Raw genomic sequence first — 22,546 nt, forward strand, 5'->3', positions numbered from 1 at the left:
ACAGTATTCTTCTCCACTTCTGTGGAGGTCACAAGGCTTTCCCAGGGTTTTATTTGATGTCTAGCATAGAATGTATTAAGGTTATTTTTCTCCTCCAGATCATCAACAGGTGACTTGTGTTAATGACAGAAAAGTGAGAAATTAATAAATGTAGTTCAATAAATATATTTTCTTACTGTTTCCTTATAGACATCCCCAGTGTATGAAAAGTTTATATAAAATAACTGGAAAAAAGGATTTTGTAAACATTGATGCTTGGCTTAGTGTTTTTGTATTTCCTGTGCTGTGTTGGATGGATTGGTTGTTGTAGCTGCTTCACTGTAATTTACTGTTACATAATAATTTCATTTATTGTATCACATGTGCATTTTGAATGTGTTACAGAAACTATTTCTAGCACATTTTAGTGCTGTGATTTTTAATAGCCTAAGTTATATGAGGATTAAATTTTGATAATGTTGGAATTCTTTTTTACACTCCAAAACAATGTGCTAGCATTTGGTGCCACCACCCTTTCCCTCACCATAGTCTTGCTGGATTTCAGTATATTTGCATGTTTCCAACATGTCTTTCATTTATAACTATGGCTATCTTAAACAAAACAGCCTCAGTAATAAAGCCTGGTAAAGACAAGCTGGGAATCTAATTCAGTTGGGCTTCTTTAAGCATGTCACTAACAATGGCATTAAAGAGAAATTGTAATTTTTTTCCTTAAGAAAAAAAGTAAGAAAAAAAAAGACCAACAAAAATTCTGAAACTATAGAAAACTTAGAATCACCTCAAAAAATCTTAAAAGCAGTTAATGGAAAAAGATCTGGAAGTATCCTAGTAGAAGGAGAGAAATAAGCTCTAGAAAATGGGAAGGAAAAAAAGGAGTAACTTTTATTTGGTCTTCTAAAATATTTTATTTCATAAGTAAGAAACAGTGTAGTTCCTACTTCTGAATTTGTTTAAACACTGTGACATAGGGATAAAATTTGATTTTAAAAATCTGTTTTGATACATTGTGATGCAACTGTTGGTATAAACAGAAAAACTGGGATCTTGGTGAGGCAGTTCTCTGGGAGTGAGTGGGTCACTTATCACAGCTCCACTACAGGCATGGTAGCTCTACTGATTAGTGCTGACTGAGATTTTCTTTTTTCACAAACTTAATTTATTTTTACTGGAATCTCATTATTGGATTTTTAGTTGCTTCTATAGTAAATCACATGCACTGATTTAAAATAAAACCAAATGCTGCAAACCAAAGTCAGTCTTTCAGCAGAAGATGAAACACCAGCATTTACTTTAATGAGACTTTTCATATAGAAACTCTTGTAGGACAGTACTATTGCATACTCCCATTTTCTTGTGACTTGTGCTCAGAAGGGCATAGCTGAATAGATTCTTTCCTATTACTTGCCCTTTATATTCCATTCCTCATTTCAGAGGTTTGATGCCTTTCTCAGTTATGGTGTAGAATTGTTCTATGAAGTTGGCTTGGCAGTTTGTGTGAGATTTTTGAGTTCTTGACAAGCATACAACATTTCTGTTTGGTGTCTCACCAAGCCAGCACAGTCTGTATGCACTGTGGTGTGATAACTGCATACACATTTCCCTGACACAGTTTTTGACAGGAAACTTGTACTGCTTGGATCAATTAGAGCATTCTGATTGGCAATTTATTTTCATAGAAAAGCTTCGTATATTTTTCTTGAACTTAGGTTATAGAGGTGCTTGCTCTGTAAGCTCACTGCTGCCTAAGCCATTTATTAGCTATAAAAAGAACCATTCTGAATTTTAATTGAAGACTTCTAAGGGTAGAGGTAGGGAATTGCCTGTTACTGTAGGTCAGTTCAAGTGAAACTTGAGGATGCTTTGTGTGCATGAAATGTTATGAAAAAGTTCTTTAGGAAGGCACCTACAGCATGAAAAGCTGGCAACAGCTGCCAGGTTTCAGGTGGGGTTTTACTCTACATCCATCTTGGGGCTCTCCCTCCATCTGGGAATAACTAAAAGGAAAGGTATGGGCAAACTGTGGCATTAGACTTGGGCTGCTTTTTGCTTTCCTTGCTCATATATTCCTAAATAACACCAATTAGTGTAAGACATTCTGGTTTGCTGTGCTGTTTATCTCAGGAGTCTTTGCTGTGTATCAGGATTTCACTATAATTCATGCTGTATTATGGGATTCTGATCTGAGCAGTGAGATAAATATTGTTGGCAACTCAGGTTGGAAAACAGTAGGCTTTTTGAATGGAAGCTTTGTGTTGAGCAGATCAGGCTGCTTAATCAGTGCTTCTTTTGAATTATGCCTTCCCTGAGGCTCTAGAAAGCTGTGCTAGGACAGGAATCGAAGCCAGCGTTTTGCCAAAGCACTGTCTGAGTAGTTTGGCAGACAGCAGGGCCTCAGTAGAAGGCTTGGGCAGTGATAATTTGTGCTGCAGTCCCAGAGCTGTTCAAGGGAGGATAGGGTGGAAGTAGGGGCTTGGCTTTCAGTTCTTGAAAGAAAAGCCCAGTCAAACACTGTAGTTTTAGCTTTGCTTTAGTTCGAGTGATATTTTGAGCCACAAGCATGCTCCAAAGTGGCTGTGTCTTGCTGTCACACGAAGATTTCTGTGAAGATTTCTGCTTGGCTGTCGCACATTAGTGACTTCCTGAAGAGAACAGGTTGTGGCCTATTGAATACAGCCTATTGCAGGCAAAAGTGCTGTTTTATTATGTAACAGGCACGTTAAGTTATGGCCAGAGTATTCTTAGCAAGTTATTTCTAACCTTTTCATAGCATTTATGAGACATGGAAGCATCACATACACTCACGGTCTCCAAGCATGTATACTGAACAAGTCCTGCTAGCTGAAAAATCTCTTTCTCAGACTGTAGCTATTACAGACTCTGAAATTAAAGGATCGGTTTCTTTTTGAGACCTCTAAGGAGCAGATTATTCACAGCTGCCACTCACCTGTCAAACTCTTTGAAGTTTCTTGCTGCTAGCCTGCACTGCTCTCACTGGCTCTTCATGGCAGCATTACCTCAGGTGGGTCCAGAGAGATCTGCACCTGCACGGATGCTTTTGTCAAGATTTTCTGATTTTTAAAAGATTGGGAGAACTGAATGTTAGCTGTGAGCCTCAGTTTTATCAATCTGGATCTATCCTTCCATCTCTGTCTATTATGTATCCTTGTTTGCTTCAGCATCTCTGACTGTCCTGTGATGCTGGATTTGAGGAGTAGAAGAATAACCTTTTCTTGTTGCTGGACAGGGTTTTAACTGACAGTTTCCCATGCCTTCCCACAGATAGCTATGAACTTATTTTGTTCTTTTTGTTACATTCATTTAAGAAATCCCACTGATTAAATATTTTCACCGGTTACTTTTTATTATTCCTAATGTTGTGTCTGATATCCACAGATAATAGTTTTTCATCTCACTAGAAATGGACATGGCTTAATTATTCAGTCAGTAACTTTGATAACCAGTAAATGTTCTGGGGAACAGGATATTTTCACTGGTTGCTGAAAGAATGATGGCATTAGTCCTGCTCCAAAAGGCCACGATGCCTTGTGATTAGCTGCTTTCAGAAAGCTTCTGATGGACTTAAATTTTTTTTGATATTTCAAAGGCATCTAAATAATGAGAAAGCATTTAACTTGCTAATAAATAACTAGAAGAACAAAATGTTAGAAATCCTCTATACTGGGACCCCTGTTTGTTTAGATCTCAATAATACAGAAAAGCAATAATGCTAAAGAATGGCAGTGGCTGCTGAAAATAAGGTTGTTGAATCTTCCAATTAACAACCAGATTAGCAAGGAAAAGTGTTTACTTCCTATGAAAAACAAAAACCCCATGTATTTCCCAGTCCAAAGGATGAAAAGGTGGATTAAATTCTGCACTGCAGTTCTCTCCTGCCTCACCCCTTTGTGTGCTTTCCCACATCATATTAGATGAACGATATAGTTTTATAGTCCCATTTGTATCATATTTGTGTGATCTTCACTTTTATCTAACAATGATTTGGAAGTATCTTCAGGTGTCTGGTAGCTGACCTTCTCCATTGACTTCTAATTGTCCTAATCAGGGTAATTTATTTCGCCAGATTATTCCTCTCTAATGCAGGATGCATCTGGTATCCTTCATAAGTTTGGCAGTGTAACCTCTTGGAGAATTATTTTCTGTATTCCAGGTTATCTGGCCTATGAAACAAGGTAGAAGGTAGCTGAGAACTTTCCTGTTCCAAAAGAGAAATATATCTATATCTATATTAGGTTTTTTAAGAGGCTGCAAATATTTTCCTCTGGCCATTTACAGTGTGTGCTTTAATGGAATTAAACAAAGATCATGGCCTGACTGACATGTATTACAGTCCACTGAATCACCCATATAGGCAGAGCATAATTTACACTTTCTTTAGCATGAGTACCTGCACATGTTTTCTTTGAGATGCCATTCCATTAATATTTTACCTGCACATATGAAACTGCTTCCTTTTTCAGCTTTTAGATTTTTAACTTAAAAAAAAAAAAGAATTATCATTCCTCTTATTCTGCATTTTCATGTGTTTGCTTATCTGCTGGAGATTTTTATCTCCTGGAACACCAAACTATTCCTTAAAGAAATATGCAATACTTACCATCCTGTGTGATTCTTATTCTCTTCTCCTTTACCCTTTGGTGGCTATTTCTGTGGGCAGAAATAGAAGCATGCTCTCTTTTCTTGCCCTTCTGAATTTAAAAGTGCTGCTGAATCAGTGGGTGGTCAGGCTCATGGATATTTCCCATCTGTGAATATGACCAACTTTATGGGTGAAACCCTTGTGGCTCCTGTTTTGTCAGAAACAGTTGGAAAATGTGTGTATCTGTGTAAGACTGTAATTCATAATTCCTTGATCCTGTGAAGAGTAGGTACAGTGCAGTGATGTATTCCAGATACTGAGGTTGGGCTCTGAGGAAGGAGGTGGGTCCCAAAGTGGTCAGAATTGTCACATTAGGGAGGATGCCGAGCATTGCTCTGAATTTCCTGTTTAGAAACCAGTGAAAAAGCATGGAAGCACTTGGAAGCCAGTGCGGCTTAATGCATTTATTAGAGGAAGAGGGGAATGGTTGAGGATGGAGTAAGTAGTGTGGAACTGCTTAAAAGAAATTAAAAATGCTTGCTTTACTTTCCCCAGTTACTCTGGAGTTTATTCACTTTATACAGATGTTTGCTTAAGTGCTGTAATTTGAAAGCAGCTTCTGATGAGAGTGCAAAGAGGTAACTTGTGAGGCAAAAGCTCTTGTTGCTAGGAGGGGGACAGATCAACTGTTTTCATCACATAGCATTGCAAATCTTTCTTTATCTCCAGTATTTCCTTACCATGGAGCATGAAAATGTTAGGAAGTGATGAGGGAACAGAGATGGTGCTGTGCTTTTTGCACAGAAGTTGAAGCTGCACAAAAGTCTTCCTGTACGGGGAGTGTTGAATAACCAACTGCAATATTCCTGCTTTTATTCTTCATTTTTTCCCAGTTCCATGCTGCTTTTAATTCATTTGTGTAACTGAGATAACCTTTGAAATCCAGCTGCCTAATTGTTGGTTTGGTGATGCTGAAATGCAAATGCAATTGCAAAACTAACTTGTTTCATTTCCTGGCTTCTCCATTCCTAGTGTCTCCTGGTTTTCTGGAAACATAGTCCAGAATCTGCTGTTCCCTTGCCTGGCCTGTTGTGCAAGGTTCTCACCACACCAGACCTGCTGCTCCCCTTTTGTGCCCCTTTTCTGGGTGGGATTATCATTTTTTGTATCTCCCATAGTAACTCATTCTCACAGTGCTTTGTGTGCCCGTCAGTTTGTGCTCTCAAAATGCTGCAGTTGCAGCGATGCTGAAAAATGGTTGTAGAGCACCTTCAGCCAAGTAAAAGTGACATCAGTGTTTGGAGGCTAAAATTTCCCAGCCTGTGTTTTTGTACCTAGTTTTGCAGGTTCTTATGTATCTTGAGCACCCTTAAAATCAGTTAGATCTTTCTAGGAAAGTGGGGCTTCTTAGACAATGATCCTGCAATTCCTTAGAATTCATTGTAACAGTAAAATGTCTGGTAAAGCAATTGAAAGTAACCAAGGATTATTTTTTTCCATGTTGTTTATGTTACAGAAAAGCCCCAGAAGTCACAGAAAGTGTCATTTTTGACCACACCTAAAGCGAGCCAGGACATACATTTTCCTAAGAAAAACAATAGTGCAGTTTAGAACATTTTGGTGAAGTGCATATTCATTAGTTCTCTTCCCCCAGCACAGCAGGTACTTGAGTTTATGAACAATCGTTGTCATGATGTGCTTACATTGCATTTGTATGGATCTGGCAGGTTTTAACAAAGCGCGTCTAACCGAGTGCCGACTAAGCAGGAGCATTATTTCAGTCCCTGTCCCTTGTTTGGACAGAGCTGGCTGGTGTCTGATTGACCAGTTCTTCGAGCACTCAGGTGCTGCTGGAGCCTGAGAGCAGGGTGAGGCCATGCAGTGTGCTTCACCCACGCTGAGCAGGAATGTGCTGATTGCCTCGCTGCAGTGTGGCGGCAGTGCTGCTGTGACAGGATTACCGACTTACTCCTCTGCACTGTGGATCGCTTTCTCAGTTTTTCTGCTGGAACAGATGGAGTGACACATAAAACACTCTCAAAGTTTAATTTTGTGTAGTGCCTTGGTGGAAAAATTTTTTTGTATGAATTGATGTGCACTTGCAGAATAATCAAATCTGTACCAATGGATTATTGCCCACTGAGAGATCTGTAGTGTGTTGTTTTTCTGTCTAGGGGGGATTTTTGTTTCATTTTCCCCCAATGCCCATGTCAGCTCTAATCACAAGCATGGAGCCTCAACAGAAAGGAAACAGTTTACGTTAAAGATTGTTGTATTCTCAAGCCAGAGGTAAAGAATGTAAAGCTATAACTGAACAGGTGTGATCCATATACTCCATCATTAATGCATTTTTGAATGAAAACCCCTGCTGGGAACAATGTAAATGTGTAAAGGTGTGTGGGTGATTTTGCAGCAACTTTAGATCTGTTCCAAGGCAGGTCTTGCACAAATATCTTTTGAAATGCTGTTTGCCTCTAGGAATAAAAGGGACATGTGAGCTGTGTAATTGCTTGCCAGCCATGCAGTGAGGCAGCACCCTCCTAGACACAGACATGGGCACACCTCTTTATCTCTGAGCACCCATCAACGTGGATGCAAACAGCTGACACGTAAGCCTCTTGGCTGTGTGCTGAAGAGGTGGTGCTGGAAAAGTACTCCTACTGGAAGTACTATCTCCAGCGTGCCCTAACTATTCCTTTTGCAGAGTTGGGGGTAAGTGATATACCTTACTTTAAACTGATGTGCTTGAGCATTGTCTGATTAGGGGCATGTTCAGATTTCCTGAATTTTACACTGTGTGTATATATACATGTTTTTATTTGCAGATCAATGCTTTTGTTTGGGTTTTCGTTGTTTTTTTTTTTTTTTGTTTTTTTTTTTTTTTTTTTTTTTTTTTTTTTTTGTTTTGTTTTGTTTTTTTTGCTTGTGTTTCCATATATTCATCTCTTTTGCCTTGTTCCTTTTTCCTTCTTTCCATCAGCTCAGTAGCAGCACAAGAGTTGCATGTTTTGTGTATGGCCAGTTCAGGAAGCATGTCCCCTATTCCCATTCTGCACGGGGGAATTCCTGCATGTCAAGGCTATTTCCTTAATTTATACAGGAGCAAATCTCCCATGGTCTGGAATGTTTTATCACACAATAGTGCTGTGATATCTGTGTCCCGGAGGCAAAAAGATGAACCCATTAACACTGATGTCTGTAATGTGAAAGTACCTCAGACTAGGAAATGCAGGGAACAAGAGGAGCACTTGATTTGGAGAGAATCCCTTCTTGAGAAGGCCTGATCTGTGTGTGTGGAAGCTCCAGAGCAGCAGCTGTACAGGCACAGCTCAAATGCAGGCTGTGAGGGTCCTGTCAGCCATGGAAAAGGCCAGTGGAGCTTTTCCAGCACTTGTTCATAGCTCTTGTCCCCCTGCATACCAGGCAAAGTGCAAAGCCAGAGCTGAAGGGGATTTCAGGAGGGATTTACCACAGGCAAAACTGTGGAGGGCTTGATGTGGAGCTTAAAGTGAGTCCATTTTTGATTTTTTTTTTTTTTTTTTTTTTTACCTAAGGAGTTCTTACTCTTAGAAGCAAGATTTGGGAACAATTTTGTTTTGGTGACCTGGTGAATTCTAATTGTATAATTCGTTTTTTCAGAATCTTTCTTTTCTTCCTCCTACTCTCCTGATATACGAGGTATGGGAAAGTGGAAGGAAAGACTGGAAAGTGTGAAGCTATAAAGCCTAATTTAAAAAAAAGCAAAATTGGAAGGAAAAAATGGGATGGGTTTTAGTAACAGGGCCATGCTTTTTAAAAGCTTCAGAGCAGTTGTTGCTGTGAATGTACTTTACAGTGAATATATTCTTATTTCTGTTATGTGAAACTGAATGTGTCTGGACACTAGGACTGCCGGTCTCGGAAGTGGAGGGTGGAGATCACTTTTTAAATATTTGTACAGGGAGGAGGACAAGGCTTGAAACTGCTATGAAAATAGCTCTTTACATGTCTCCGAGGATAGGTTAACTGTGCAGGGTTTCACAAGAACCACTCCCTGGAGATATTTGAATAATAGATTGACATTACGGGGTGCAGTGAGAGGTGTGTGCATTTCAAAACCAGAGGAAAAAATTTCCTTCTCAAGCAAACCTTTTAGAAGGCATTTTTAGAACCCTTCCTGTGAAAGGTGCCTCACCCTCTGTCAGTCCTTCGGAAATTGTATTTTGTACCAACCACAGGAAGAATTGAGTGGGCCAAATGATGAGGCATGTTTGTCCTGACAACACTTTACAAATCAGATACGACACTCGGAATAGCTTTTTTTGGGGGTATTCACTTCCCCAAAGCCTAATCTTGACCTTTCTGTTTTGGCCAGAGCTTTCACGGCCCTGTTCAGTGGAAGGTGCAGCTGAACTGTAACAGTTCCCTACAGCTCTGTGGCACGGCTGCAGTGCCCTTCCTTCCTCTGTGTGGTCTTGCACAGGTTGCATGGTGAATCAGCTCTGTCATTGGTACTTGTTATTAAAAGTGTGTTCTGTACACCTATAGCCACCCAAAAGAAAACCAACAGGACAAGGCAAATACTTCTGTGCAGGTGGCATAGCACAGTAAAAGGCATGAAGCAAGCCTGTCTTCATGTAATATACTGGCCCTAAGAGTTACATCTAAATTTTTTAAAGCAACAATTAATTTAGGGATCTTGAGACTGAAAGAACATGTGCTTGAGTAAAGGATGAGCTTACACTGCTCTTAGCCCTTTGAGAGCATGAGGGCAAAGGAAACACCATGTGTGCAATGGAAGTCTAAATAAAATGCAGTCTTTAAAAAAATCCATCTCTGTTTTTTAAAATACTTTTCCTTTTCTTCTGGTACATTTCAATGAAAAGACTTTGGTAGAGCTACAAGACAGGTGATCTGGTTTTACTTTTTTTTCCTTCACCAACAAGGGGAGAGGATTTAAAAAATGAAACAAGCCCCCCAAAATTATTTTTGCTGATACATGTGAGTGTGTCTAATGGATCAGGGTTTTTGATTTCTTTTGAAAATGTTCTTATGTCAGTGTTTGGGCTGCCTGTTCAACTTGCTTACTTGAATGTGCTGCTCCTTCAGACCTATGTGGTGGATGCAGTCCTGCAGTTGTGGTGCATCTATGTAAAAAGCTCACTGATAACTCTTGCTGCAGGGCTCTGCCTTTCAGCCTTCTACTCTATTGCAAAACTTTGGTTAAAGCACAACAGTAGGATGTGAATTAGCTGGCTGTGGCATAGTAGTGAGTGTGAACTCTGTCACCTAAACCCCCTTCCTGCAAGCTTTTACTGGCATTGATGGCATAATGTGAAATGAACATTGGCTGAGAAGGGGAGACTTCAGTGCTTTTCAGAAAGGGAAAAAAGTGTCAGCTGCTTTCCACTGACTCTTCAGCTGGAGAATATCTGGCGTAAATCTGACCAGTGTCTGCTTTTTAGTAAGCTGCTTATGGCCACATCAACCAGTCACGGTTCTGACTTGTAACTGGGACAATTATAAAGGTGTGAAGCTTTTAGGATGGTTACGGTTTTAGCTGAATGGTGGTGATTGACGCCCACATGCTGGAGACACAGTTTGTTCTAGACGTCCAGCTGTGAGTTGATATTCAAGAAATTAATTGGTGTTTTTCCATTGATGCAAACTACTGCAGTGTTTAACTTGAAATTAATATCTTTATCTAGTTCAAGCTACAAGTAGTTCCAAAAATACTTACAGTTGAAACAGCAGATATTACTCTTTCAAAATTTTATTTCATAATTTTTTTTTTTTGTATTTTTGGCATCTTTTTCTGTCCTTCATAAGAGGCAATTTTACGCTGGTTTTCTGTTGCTTCTAGAGTGGTTATTTTAGGCTTATCTTTTCATGTTCATGTCTTTGAACACAGCACAAGGCAGCTCTCTACTGTTTGTTTTGGGGGAGGGAGGCTCAGTAGCTACTCAACAGGAAAGTGCCAGTGCACTTACATCAGCTTTTCTAGTACACGTGAAATTTGCCAGTGATTTTTGTTACACATTATAGTTGTTCCTGCACTTAGATCAGACTGTAGAGAATAAGGTTGTTTTTAAAAAGGCAGAAAAAAGAGAGAAATTTCTTAAATGTGTAATGAGCCATGGAAAAAAAAGTGTGTGTTTGTTTAATGTCAATTCAGGATCAAGATTGAGTTTGAATGGGTAGCTAGTATCACAACCCAAACTTTAAAAACTGAAGAGTTTTCCTCAAAACAAAAAACCTCAACAAGAAGAAAGTCTTATTCAAGACTGAAAAAGAGCTATTAATAGAAAATTAATTTAAATTTTGTTTAAACATAGTGGACAGTCCGGGAAATTTTTTTTTTCATATGTTACTAATGCCATAGTGAATATGAGACCAGAATTGCATTGCAAGTACAATTAAGTAGCTTTTGCCAGCTTCCAGGAGGATTAAAAACAGTTCTGCAGTTTCTGTTCCAGATACCTTGAATAGTTTGACCTTGATTTTCAGTCTTGCCTGAAGAAGTTAGAATTGTGTTGCCTTCCCTTTCTAATAAGAGGAATGTAATAAAACCTAAGATGCACTTTTTTGAGTCACAGCTGCATTTGATATTGGTAATTTGTGTAATTGAGAGTTTAAAGTGAAGTTGGTGTAAGGGAGCCCAGCACTGCCCCCACCATTTGCTTCTTTGTAGTTCAGGGGGTGATTTGTATTTTAACCATTTGTCAAGAGTCCTGGTGGAGCTCTGCACTAACTGTTCCTTCCTGCTTTGCTTTTTCAGGTGCCGCCTGAATTCTCACTATGTCTGATGGGGACTACGATTACCTCATAAAATTCCTAGCGCTCGGTGATTCTGGAGTAGGGAAGACCAGCCTTCTTTACCAATATACAGATGGCAAATTTAATTCCAAATTCATCACAACGGTGGGCATTGACTTTCGGGAAAAGAGAGTGGTGAGTTTGTTTGAAATGTGCTACTTGAAAATGGTGTCTGTCTGTGTGTAGGCCTGCAATCAGTGTTATTGTGTGCTTCATTTTGTGACAGGAAAGGCCTCATCTGACCTGGCTGTTTTTGTCATTGCTGTGTACAGACTCATTTCCCCAGAAGTTAGAGCTGACTCTAAGAAACCACTTCTTTCTGCTCAGAAGGTGTTCATGAGTGTGTCTACTCTGTGACTAGTGCATACAGTACGTGGAGTAGCACTTTTACTGTTGAACTCCTTTCACAAGGAAGGACTGAACTGTAGTAAAATGTTTTTGCTGGGTATGAAATGGCTACCCAAAAAAGGTGCAGTTTTTTAAACATGTAGATAAAATGGTACATGCAGCTGATCTGGCTTCCTAAGCAGTCACCACTAGGAGAGAAAAATTATGAAATATAAGGTTGCTTTTTTCCACCCTTGAATTGTTATTAAACTAAGCAAATGTACTTCTGATATGAAGCTGAGCACTAGAATACCATAACCAATTGGATGCTGGTCCTTACTGCTCTGAGAAATGGACTTGGCACAAGCTTTATTATTGTTACATACAGGCATTAAATGTCTTTCATTGTAGCCTGGTGATTTCCTGTGTCCAGAAATCTGGATGCTGTAATGGGCATTGTGCGGGCTGGTTTTTGGTGCACAACATGCACCACAGCAGTTCAAGGACTAGATATCTCAGTAAAATGCCAAACTGGTCTCTTGAAAAAGTCATTGTCCCTTTTGTGGGATTGTAAACAGGGTGGTTTACTTGATCAGCATATTTGATAACTCAGGATGAGGTTTAGGCTTCAGAGCCTGAATTTAATAATACATAAACCTCCTGAATTTGTGGACTTCTAAAGATCTGTTTGTAGCTCTTGTAAGCTTAGATACAATGACATTTGAAGGTAACGAAGATGACTAAACTCGAAGCATTCTATACAAGAAATGAATCTATTTTTATCTGATCCTTCCAAGACTAATAAATGCCCTTATTTATTATTTCATGCCGAGCAAACTCTTCAGCTTTTATTTTTATCATCCAATTTCTGCTTTATAAGCTGTGATCTGATAAGATCTACCCTCAGCAATTTTTCAGCAGCATTTTGGCAGCTAAGTAGAGATGTCATTATCTCTTGAGTGTATATCCTGTTTGCTAATGAGGTTCTGCTGCTACTACAAATACATCGCCAGATTGCATTGTTGCTTTCTTATATTTTATTTTGAACATGATATAAGCTAGTAAAAAACCCAGAAAATCAAAATACAAAAACTTAATCTTGTCTCGTGGCTCTAAATAGCTGTCTGGAGTCCCTAGTCTATTGGGCCCTGCTTTTGCAGTTTCCCTTTTACCCTTATTTTTAAATATTTAATTGGATGCAATATTAAAATGTATCTCATACTACTTCTGCCTTACAAAGCAGAGGATTGAGTTGTAGTTGGCATCTGTGCATCAGCAGTGCTAATTTTGCTGCATTCAATGACTTTAAATGTCAGTTCTTTTGTGTTCTGTAGCAGCTGGACTGGTAACAGTCTTGCAAATTTGCCTCTTCCAGGTGTATAGACCCAATGGGCCGGATGGTGTTGGTGGCAGAGGACAGAGGATCCATCTTCAGCTCTGGGACACTGCAGGGCAGGAAAGGTATGGCCCAAGATTGCAATGGGAGCTTACTTTAACAGCAATGGAAAGCTTCATATGAGTACCCATTAAATTCTAACTGTAATTTACAACTGTAGAACACAAAACCTGTAGTTCTTGCTTTTTAGTCTTTTTTTTTTCATAGCCGGCGCATATTGACACTTTTAAAGCTTGTCTTTTTAAAGTTCTCTTAAGTTTCTGTAAATATGTTGTCTTGGGAAAGTCAGACAGGCAAAAGCATCTCAAAGGATTCTTTTCTATTGGCCTATCAAAAGACTAGCATTCTTGTGGTTGTTAGTCTTAAAATCAAGGACTGATGTGTATAGGGGATAAATTTTTGTTCCAAGTTAGAATTTCATTATTGTTTTAATTTTTGAATCTTGATGAAGGCATGCTTTATAGAAGAAGAAGACTGTTTAAAGCTCTCACACTCAAGTCTCCTTGATGCCTTAGGCCTTGATTAGGCCTGCACAGTAATGTTAGCAATTTTTCTTTTTCTTCCCTGGCTCAGTAAAACAACTATGAATATTTCCTTCTGGTTCATTCAGTCTTAAGTTACCTCAGTTCTTCTATGATTGTAAGCAATTGTGTTTTCAAAGTCACTTGTCAGATGAGCATATTAATTTCACTTTGCTGGTCTAGGTTTCGTAGCTTGACTACAGCTTTCTTCAGAGATGCCATGGGGTTTCTTCTGCTCTTTGATCTGACAAATGAGCAAAGCTTTCTGAATGTCAGGAACTGGATAAGTATGGCTTTTTTTTTTCTTTCTTTCTTTGCATGGGTGGAATGGGGCGTGGGGGTTATGTTTGTAAATATGAAGTCTCACTGAGAATTAGAGCTTAAAATACTGGTTTTTATGGCTTTCTCAGTAAAATAATGTAAATGTTGTATTATAATTGTAATAGCTGCTAGTGATAGCTTATAGGGCTCACCTGAAATTCAGCTTTGCCTACTGAACTTGGATTTCAACCTATATAAAAGAAAGCTGAGACAATATCCTATCCCTGGCTCTGGTGCTGTTCAGTAATTTAAGTGTGTGGGAAGCCTATGCAAAAGTATTTTGGCTCACCTGAAGCTTTGTCAGCAAAACATAATGGAAGGCAAATGTTACTTGGCCGGTATATCCAGGCAAAGGAGTTCCCAAACTGCATCATCCATCTGGAGAGGGAAGCAGATCCTTTCCTGGCAGCTCACTGTAGTTGCTTAGTGAGTGTAACTCCGTCAGCTGCAAATGCACAAGTTTCTGTGCTATCTCTGCCTGGCTTCTGTTTCCCTGGGTTTTTCACTGGGTATGTGACAGTGGAAGCCCACCTGTTCTCTGGCTCCTCAGGGCCCGTGGAGAAGTGCTGTGAGCCAGCAGAGCAGGCTTGGTTTGTGCTAGTGTTCCTAGGGAGTGTGTGTGGCAGTGACTTGTGACCTTTTTCATGTTGGTGCTGCCAGGTCAGCTACAAATGCATGCGTACTGTGAAAACCCAGACATTGTGTTATGTGGAAACAAGAGTGACCTGGAGGACCAAAGGATGGTGAAGGAAGAAGATGCTAAGGAACTTGCAGAAAAATATGGGTAAGTAACTTTATTCCAATTATTGCTGTGTTTAGAGCAGAATGAGATATTTTCTGTAATGCTTTTTTCTGTATACTGAAAGATTATTGTGAGAATAAGCATTTTAGAATGCTTAACTGGCTGGTGTGATATCTTTTTTTTCTGTCTGAGATTAATATTTTCTTCATTGCTTAAAAATAAGTACTTATTATTGCAGTAATGTTGCACAGGAGATTGGGTAATCTTCTTTGCTTGGTAGTAAACAGTGTAAATTTTCACAAACTTTCTGGAAAAGAGAGAATTTAGAGAGGCAGGTGAATAATGGGGTCACTTCTTTGCTCTTAGTTGTGCTGAGGCATCTGCACTCTCACAGGTTCCCAGGGAGTCTGAAAACTGACTCAGACCAGTAGGAAGACAGGGTAGCCTTGCCCTTGCCCTTCCTGCCAGGCACGGGTCATGTGCCTCTGAAGGAAGTATGTGAAATCTTTGTTCCTATCAGATATTAATTTGTACTTTTATGCTCCCTTAACTCTTTCATGGGGCTTATCTTTGGATTCCCTTTGCATTTCACTGAGAATCAGAAACACATTTCTGAAGGAAATCATCTGATGCATTTGTTGTGTTTTACTTCACATAGTGGAGCAATTTTCTAGCACATGAACTGGACTTCTTCTCAAATGAAAATGAAGTTAAATGATGTGCTCCAACCACTTATCCACCTTTGTCTGGAGGGATAGAGTAGAATTGCTCCAAAGTAAAGCCCACAGGACAGGCATTAGTGGGAACACTGGCTCCTCAGTGCTAGCTGCCTTGTTCTGCAGGTCTTCTGCTGCGTCATGATGTTTACTAGGCACAAATTAGCCTTAAAGAATGCCTTAGCCTTAAAGAATCACTGGAGGCAAATCAGAAGCAATCTGTCTATGAGAGAGAAATGGTTTAGTGCAGTAATACCTTCTTTTTCCTTCTGTGAAAATGCTTGTTTGAAGTCCAGTCCATGTCACACAGACAATAGCAAGTGCATGTGGTACTTTAACCAGCTGCTTGTGACGGAGCAAGAAGTTTTAAACAGCAGCAGATAGCATGTGACCATATCTTAAATCTCTTTGCATGTGACTTCTGAAAATACTTTATGAAGCATTTATCTTTGTGGCTGAAAATGCAACTTATTACTTATTTAGGAATAGTGAGCTGGAAGTCAAGCTCCATCCGTCCGTAGGCAGTTATAAAGTTCTCTGCCCTGTAAGGTGAGAGAGGATGGATGCTAGGAGTCACTTTCTTGTGAGGGGAGGCAAGCTAAATCCTGCTGCAGTGAACAGTCTTCTGGTAACTAAAGTGTGAGATAGTGAACGTCTCCTTCTGTGGAAGGGCCTTGTACGGATATGGGATGTATTTTAAACAGATTGCAAGAGACCTGCACAGACACAGCAAAAGACTTTTGGCCACTCATTGGCTCTTGCAAGTTAAGTAAGAAATACTTAAAATTCTGAAGTGATGGTATCAGTTTCCCGGGCAGTAACACAAATGCAGCCACTGTAGCACCATGCTGTGGGGAGCACTAAGTACAGAAGGCCAAAGCCTATGGATCCACAGTGGAACGTCCTCACCCACAACAGTGAAGAAACAAGCAATATACTTTAGAAACCAAGGTGCACGAAACTTTTCTTGACAAAGACATATGTGTTCTGAGCACTGAGATTTCTTCTTTTATGTTAAGAAAGTTTAGAGTTATGGTGTCAATAGAAGAAAGTCCCTTCTGTAGTGATGAATACCACCACACTGTGAGTCTTTAGTGCCTTGCCTGCGGAGGAATGGTTGTAGCAGCATTCCTTCTCTTGCAATGTCCTTGTGTGCACAAGTGTTCTCACTGATTTCTATGCACATCAGCTCTGGAGTAACTGCATCTCTTGCAGGGAAGAGTTCAAAAAAACAGACCTCAGGAGCACAACTTTGGGAAATCAGGCTGACAAGTGTCTCTGTAAATTGTGGACTCCACTAACATTTGCCCTTCTGCCCTACCTCCAGTCAGCCATTTCATTATTTTCTTTTGCATTTCAGACCACTGAGCACTTAGTGTCTCTCTGCTGTGGAGTAGCAGTGATAGTCCTAGTGTGAGCTCTAAGTATGTGGTACAGTACAGTACTGTATATTTTTTTTCTTCTGTGAGTGACAATGTATGATGAAAGGTTGTATTTTTTGTCTCCTGCAGAATCCCATATTTTGAAACCAGTGCAGCAAATGGGAATAATGTAAGCAGAGCCATTGAAACACTGCTTGACCTCATTATGAAGCGCATGGAACGATGTGTGGATAAATCCTGGATCCCTGAAGGGGTGGTGCGCTCCAACGGGCACAGCTCTACAGAACAACTGAATGAGGAGCAAGAAAAAGGCAGATGTGGCTGTTAGCCCAGTTACAATTAACTTTCTTGTGTATGATACAGTACAGTTGCAGCTTACCTGTTTAACTTCGGGACAAATCGCTTTGTGTAGTTATTTAATGAGCTATATTAATTCTTGATAAGAATTTTTTGTTTGCTTTCTCTCAAACAACATTGATCTCCACCTGTAAGGTATGCAGTTTATGAGCTGTGGGACAGAGGTTTAATTTGGTTTAGCATTGGATGTTCCTCTAATTCTCTGCTTGGGAGGAAAGGGGTCGAAAGGAATTTTCATTACCAAATTCAGAAACATGTCTCTGTGGGCAGCCAGAAAGGCTAGGCTTCTGAGTTGAAGGGTTTGCAGTTGCCCTTCACAGTCTCCATTAACTACACAGTCTACATTAACTACTCTAAATGCCAGAGTAGGCATTTAGAGTAGATATTGTGACAGCTCTTGGTGTTTCCAAACAGCAAGATAACCAATTTGCTTCTTGGTTTTAAACAGAAACATTTCATCAGTTCACCATTTAATAACAATCTTGAAGAGCACATCCTGTGTTTTCCACAAAAGCCTGAGAGTAGTTTTTCCTTGCTCTCCTAATCCATCAGTTTTCAGTGATGAAAACCAAAGGGAAGCACTTCAGTACAGAATAAAAAGCTCCAGAGAAGCACAGAGGTGTGCACACAGAGCACTTGGGGCATGCCATGTAATTGAACATGTAAACTACAACTGTACTATATGAAATACATCCAATGCAGCTCATGAGACCTCCTGACATCATTTGAATTTCTAGAACATGCATGTATGTAAATTTATAAGTAAATGGCATAACTGTGCATCTGTTATGTTTCTTTCATATTGCTACTCATGTTTTACCAGGAATGTAGGGCAACCTAGATGTCAGGAAAATTTTATCAGAGTTAGTGCTTTGCACTGAATTTGTTTTACCAAACACAAACTGAGAATGTTTCTTCAAATTTGGATTGAGAAATGAATGGTTATTGACTTCTGGTGAGATGCAGCTAAGATACTAGTCCTGTAGATCAGTATTTCTATGAATTTATAATGCTCATTTTATTCTGCCAACCTTTGTGTCCTGAACATCTTGGTTATCATGTTGTAATTTATGGCTTGTTCATTTCCCTTAGATTGTATTTTAAAAAGAATATAGTTACTTTTCTCTCCCCCCAACTATGGATCACATAAATGTAATTTTTGGTTGATCATGTTACTCTAACCATTTTTATTTATTCATATGACCTAGGAAATAATCAGTATTTTTTGGGCTTTTGCCCAGACTGATTTATAAGATGTGCCTACCAAACTGTTTTCTACCCTGGCAGAGGTTGTATAATTGTAAGGTATTGCCAATTAAAGTCATAACATGCCAAATTGAGTCTTGTTACAAACCTTCCAGAGCAGCTTGTTTACAGAACTCCAAAGCTATTGCTTCTTTAGAAATTATGTATTTATTTATTTAAATATTCTAACTACTGCAATTTCAGGCAAGTATTGATACCAGTTATGAACACAAATTGCAGCATAACAAAATTTTTGAAGGAAGGACCAAAAATGTTTCTAGAATAGGATCTAAGGAAAAAAATATTTGATGCAGCTTCTGGTTATATTAATTAATACAAGAATAAGTGTTTAAACTTGGTTCTTAAAATATTTTAAATAGTAATGCATTGTTCTTTAACAAACACAATGTGTAAATATTAGATTTTTATCACAGCCTACACAGAATATTTTAAAAGTGCAATATAATTTGACTGCTCTGGGGCTAGGACAGAGGTAAAAGAAATTTATATGAGTATAGGGTTCTGGTTTTTTCTACTCCACTTCTAAAATGCTTGTAGACCGGAGTTACTGTAGTTTAATTCAGAGTGCCTTTTGAAGTTACCATCATGTTTCTGACCAGTAGAGTAAGAAACTCTAGTGTAAGACACAATACATTTCAATGTACTTCAGTGTCTGAATTTCTTTTAATGTAGCTCTTTGGTTTTCAGAGGGTTGCAGTGAAACTTTGTCATGCATTAACTTAAAATGGGAGTTTTTGTGCTTACAGCTCCATCCAGTTCCTGAAAACTTTAAGGATTATCACAACCAGCTATTGAGCTAAGTGACTACTGAAATAGTGTAAAAATATTTCCTTTTGAATACTTATGTTTAAATTGGATATTAAATATTAAATACTGAAACTGTCATATTTGTGTCATGCCTATTATTTGGAACTAGTTGCAAAGAGGATCTACATAAAATTGCTTTGATGTCAGCCTTTGAAATGTGCCATAAGATTTATCTGTTTGAATTATTGTGTGACAAAACTTTTATTCCCTTTTAAACTCTCATGAGAAATCACAGTAAATGTTTCTTGACAGTAAATTACACTGCTCTTACTAGACTAGTACTGGTTTTAAGAAACAAAGAAACAAGAATTCTTAGGTGATTTGAAACTGTTATTTCAAGAAATGTTTACATTCAGTGTCACATGGAGACATTGATCTGTAATTGAACAAAGTTTTGGGAAGTGTTTCCATTAAGATGGATTGTCCCAGGATTTCTTATAATAATATAAAATAGTTAAACATTCCTGCCATGAACTTTGCCAGCACTGTTGAACTGAATTGTAACATTTCCTGTTGTCTCGGTTCAATGTCAGTCTGTGTCCTGCACTATCCCTGCGTGTGAGAGGATTCTTTGTTCAGATGTGTCCAAGGTCTGTGCTGTGGTTGAGCTACTTGGTGACCCTCTCTTGCACTGAGCAAACCAGTCAGACGGGAGCCTGGTGAATGCTGGGTGATGCCAGGAGGAGCCCAAACTCAGAGAGGACAATGGAAACATCAGTTCCATGTTCGTAAGACGTTCAGAATGCTGCTCATCTGAGTGTGTCACATGTCCGGAGCAAAGGGAATCAAGCAATATATTTTGTCAGCTTTATTGCCTCTACAAAGGTAAGGAGCCTGATTTTTCAGAGTAACTGCTTCCACCAAGAGCAGTGTCTATTACCAGGTAGGTTATAATGTGCTGGAGGACATTGCTGCTATTCAGAGGTTCCTTGACAGGCAAGAGAACGAGCTGAACTAAACGTCATTCAGTTTAAAAAGGGCAAGTGTCAAGTGTCACTGGGTATTCCCCCTGGGAATGGCTGCAATGGCTGCAATGACCCTATGCAGTAGTGTTAGCTGAAAAAACATTTTTCAGATAGGGGGATAAGCATCCTATTCCAAAGCAGGCTGACCAAAACACAGAAGTGTGCTGCTGTGGCAGAGAAGGGCAGCTGTACCCAGGGCTGCACTGGTAAAAGGAAGGTGGCAGGTTAGGAAAGTCAGTCTTCCCTTATCTTCAGTAATTGTAAGATTGACTGGAGTTCTGTGCCCTCTTTTGGACACCTCAGTAGAAGAAAGACATTGACACACGGAGTGAGTCCAGCAGATGCCACCAAGATCAGAAGGCTGGAGCACAAGGGGTAGGAAGAGACAGAACAGAGTTTGCTTAGCTTTAAGCTAAGGGAGACCTTTCTGCTATCTTGAACTCTAATGGGTGGAGCCAGACCCATCTCAGAGGGTACAGGGATAGAAAAGAGGCAAGAGAGAAATGCTCTCTAGAAAATTGGGATTAAATAGTAAGAAAAGATTGCCACCATACAAGTCAGAAATTGGAACAGGAGCTCAGGAAGGTTATGGAGTCTTTGTCCATATGGTTATGGAGTCTTTGAAGACACTAAAAACTAAACTGGATGCGGCCTTGAGCCTGGTATTAATTTGTTCTGCTTTGAGCAGGGCTTTGCTCTAGATGACCTCCAGCAGTGTCTTCTACCCAACATGATCATATGTCTCTGAACACGATTCTACAAGTGCATTTGCCTGACAGTTTTTTATTCTTTCACATGATATGACAGTTCTTTTACTTCTACCAGGAAACTTCTACAAGTATGTAAATACTTGCAGATCAGACCTTTGCTATCAGTTTAAGGTAGTGAATTGAGATGTTTGGTAAAACAGTTCTTGCTGTAGTAATCTGTGTCAAAAACAAACGAGCCACTTGGTTTGCTGCAAAATCTCTTCTTCCAGTGTGGCTGTTTTTCACCCGGATACCTAATTCTGTCTGTGAATAACTATTAATGGGGTAGAAGTACATACTGGTTTTCTATAATTAATCTGGATTCTGTCACCAGCAACCTTCAACCTATATTGCCTTTTAGTCAGGAACAAGCACTTCAAATCTACAGCATAATGGCTTGTAGAGGAGATTAGTGCTTTGATGTGAAAAAAAGAGCTGGGAGCGATAATTTAATGGTAAATGCTTGTCCTATCACTGTGCACTCACATCCTGTCTGCTGGATGTATTGGTGACAGTCTGTAATTCAAAGTGTTTAAAGACACCAAATGCTTCACCACACAGTGCTCTGCTAGGAAAAGTGAAATAAATACAGCCCATGGGGAAAAAAATGGCGTAGGCAGGAAACTCGAAGTAATCAAACTGAAAAAGGAGAACAGCCTGGGACCTAAGCAAGCTTGTTTACTATTTGTTTTTTCCTGTAGCCGTAACTTGTCTTCATAGCTTCCCTGATAAAACCAGATTGTGTTTGTGTCTTTTCTGTTTCCTCTTCTCGGCCGGGCTGCCATCGTCTGTCCCAGCCTCAGCGCCTCGCCCGCTGCAGTGTGAGAGCCAGTAACAGCCTGGCCACTGCTGTGCTCCTGCTCCTCTGCAGCAGACGGGCTGAGGGCTGCTTTTCTGAAAGACTGGAGGCAGCCTCTGTGCTGATAAGGTGACTCCACTGTGCTAACGCAAGTTTTCTTTCTTCCTCTGATATCTCTTAATAGAGCACCAAGCTGACTGCCTTGCTTTTGTTGTTCCAGAAAGCAAAAAAAGGCTTTAGAAGCACATGCAATTCAACACATGGATTTTTCAGCAGATACCAGATACTGATTTAAATTTCTTTTAAATGGAGAGGCAGGAATTGTGGTGGTAAAGACTTATGTGGTGAGGAGGATTTCAGACTCTGAGCTGGGACAGCATCCTACAACTGAAGAACAGAGAGAAGACTTTCCCAATTCAAAACAACTTGGATGGTACAGGACCTAGTATTTAGGTCCTTTCACAATAAACAGGTAACTCTAGGAGAGGGAACAGAAGGAGTAATAGGCCAATATCATGTGCAGAACCACTGGTTTAGACAGGACTTCAACTTTTGCTTAGATTTTTGATTTCACAGATATGAAAACAGCACAGAAAGTGTTGTCTGACTTTTACAGTAAATCAACTGTAGACTTAAAAATCTATGTCTAACTGCCTTTCTTCTCCTTGGGTTACTCTGCCTATCCTTATGTCGGTACCGATTCTCTAGTTTCTCGCCCTTGGGACACAATTTTTCCCTTATAAACGGAAGCCAGGCCCTGGTGCCCGTGGGCCGGCGGCGGGGCCGGCAGGGGGCGCTGCTGCGGC

At 39.7% G+C, this 22,546-nt stretch overlaps 1 protein-coding gene across 3 annotated transcripts in view; it reads left to right on the top strand.

The window, feature by feature from the left end:
• Window positions 1-17,486, top strand: part of RAB27A (RAB27A, member RAS oncogene family) — a 29,367-nt gene extending 11,881 nt beyond the window's left edge. For 2 of the 3 annotated variants that reach the window (XM_038146600.1, XM_038146601.1), the window contains exons 2-6: window positions 11,355-11,527; window positions 13,095-13,180; window positions 13,820-13,923; window positions 14,618-14,741; window positions 16,927-17,486. In XM_038146600.1, the coding sequence (XP_038002528.1) occupies window positions 11,375-11,527; window positions 13,095-13,180; window positions 13,820-13,923; window positions 14,618-14,741; window positions 16,927-17,125 (666 nt within the window). In that variant the 5' untranslated portion in view covers window positions 11,355-11,374 and the 3' untranslated portion in view covers window positions 17,126-17,486. Of the gene's footprint in view, window positions 1-7,171; window positions 7,310-11,354; window positions 11,528-13,094; window positions 13,181-13,819; window positions 13,924-14,617; window positions 14,742-16,926 lie in introns of those variants that run through there. The other variant, XM_038146602.1, reaches the window with a different exon arrangement.
• The last annotated feature ends 5,060 nt before the right edge of the window (window positions 17,487-22,546 follow it).

Source organism: Motacilla alba, chromosome 10 (assembly GCF_015832195.1).
Source record: "Motacilla alba alba isolate MOTALB_02 chromosome 10, Motacilla_alba_V1.0_pri, whole genome shotgun sequence".
Taxonomy (NCBI): domain Eukaryota; kingdom Metazoa; phylum Chordata; class Aves; order Passeriformes; family Motacillidae; genus Motacilla; species Motacilla alba.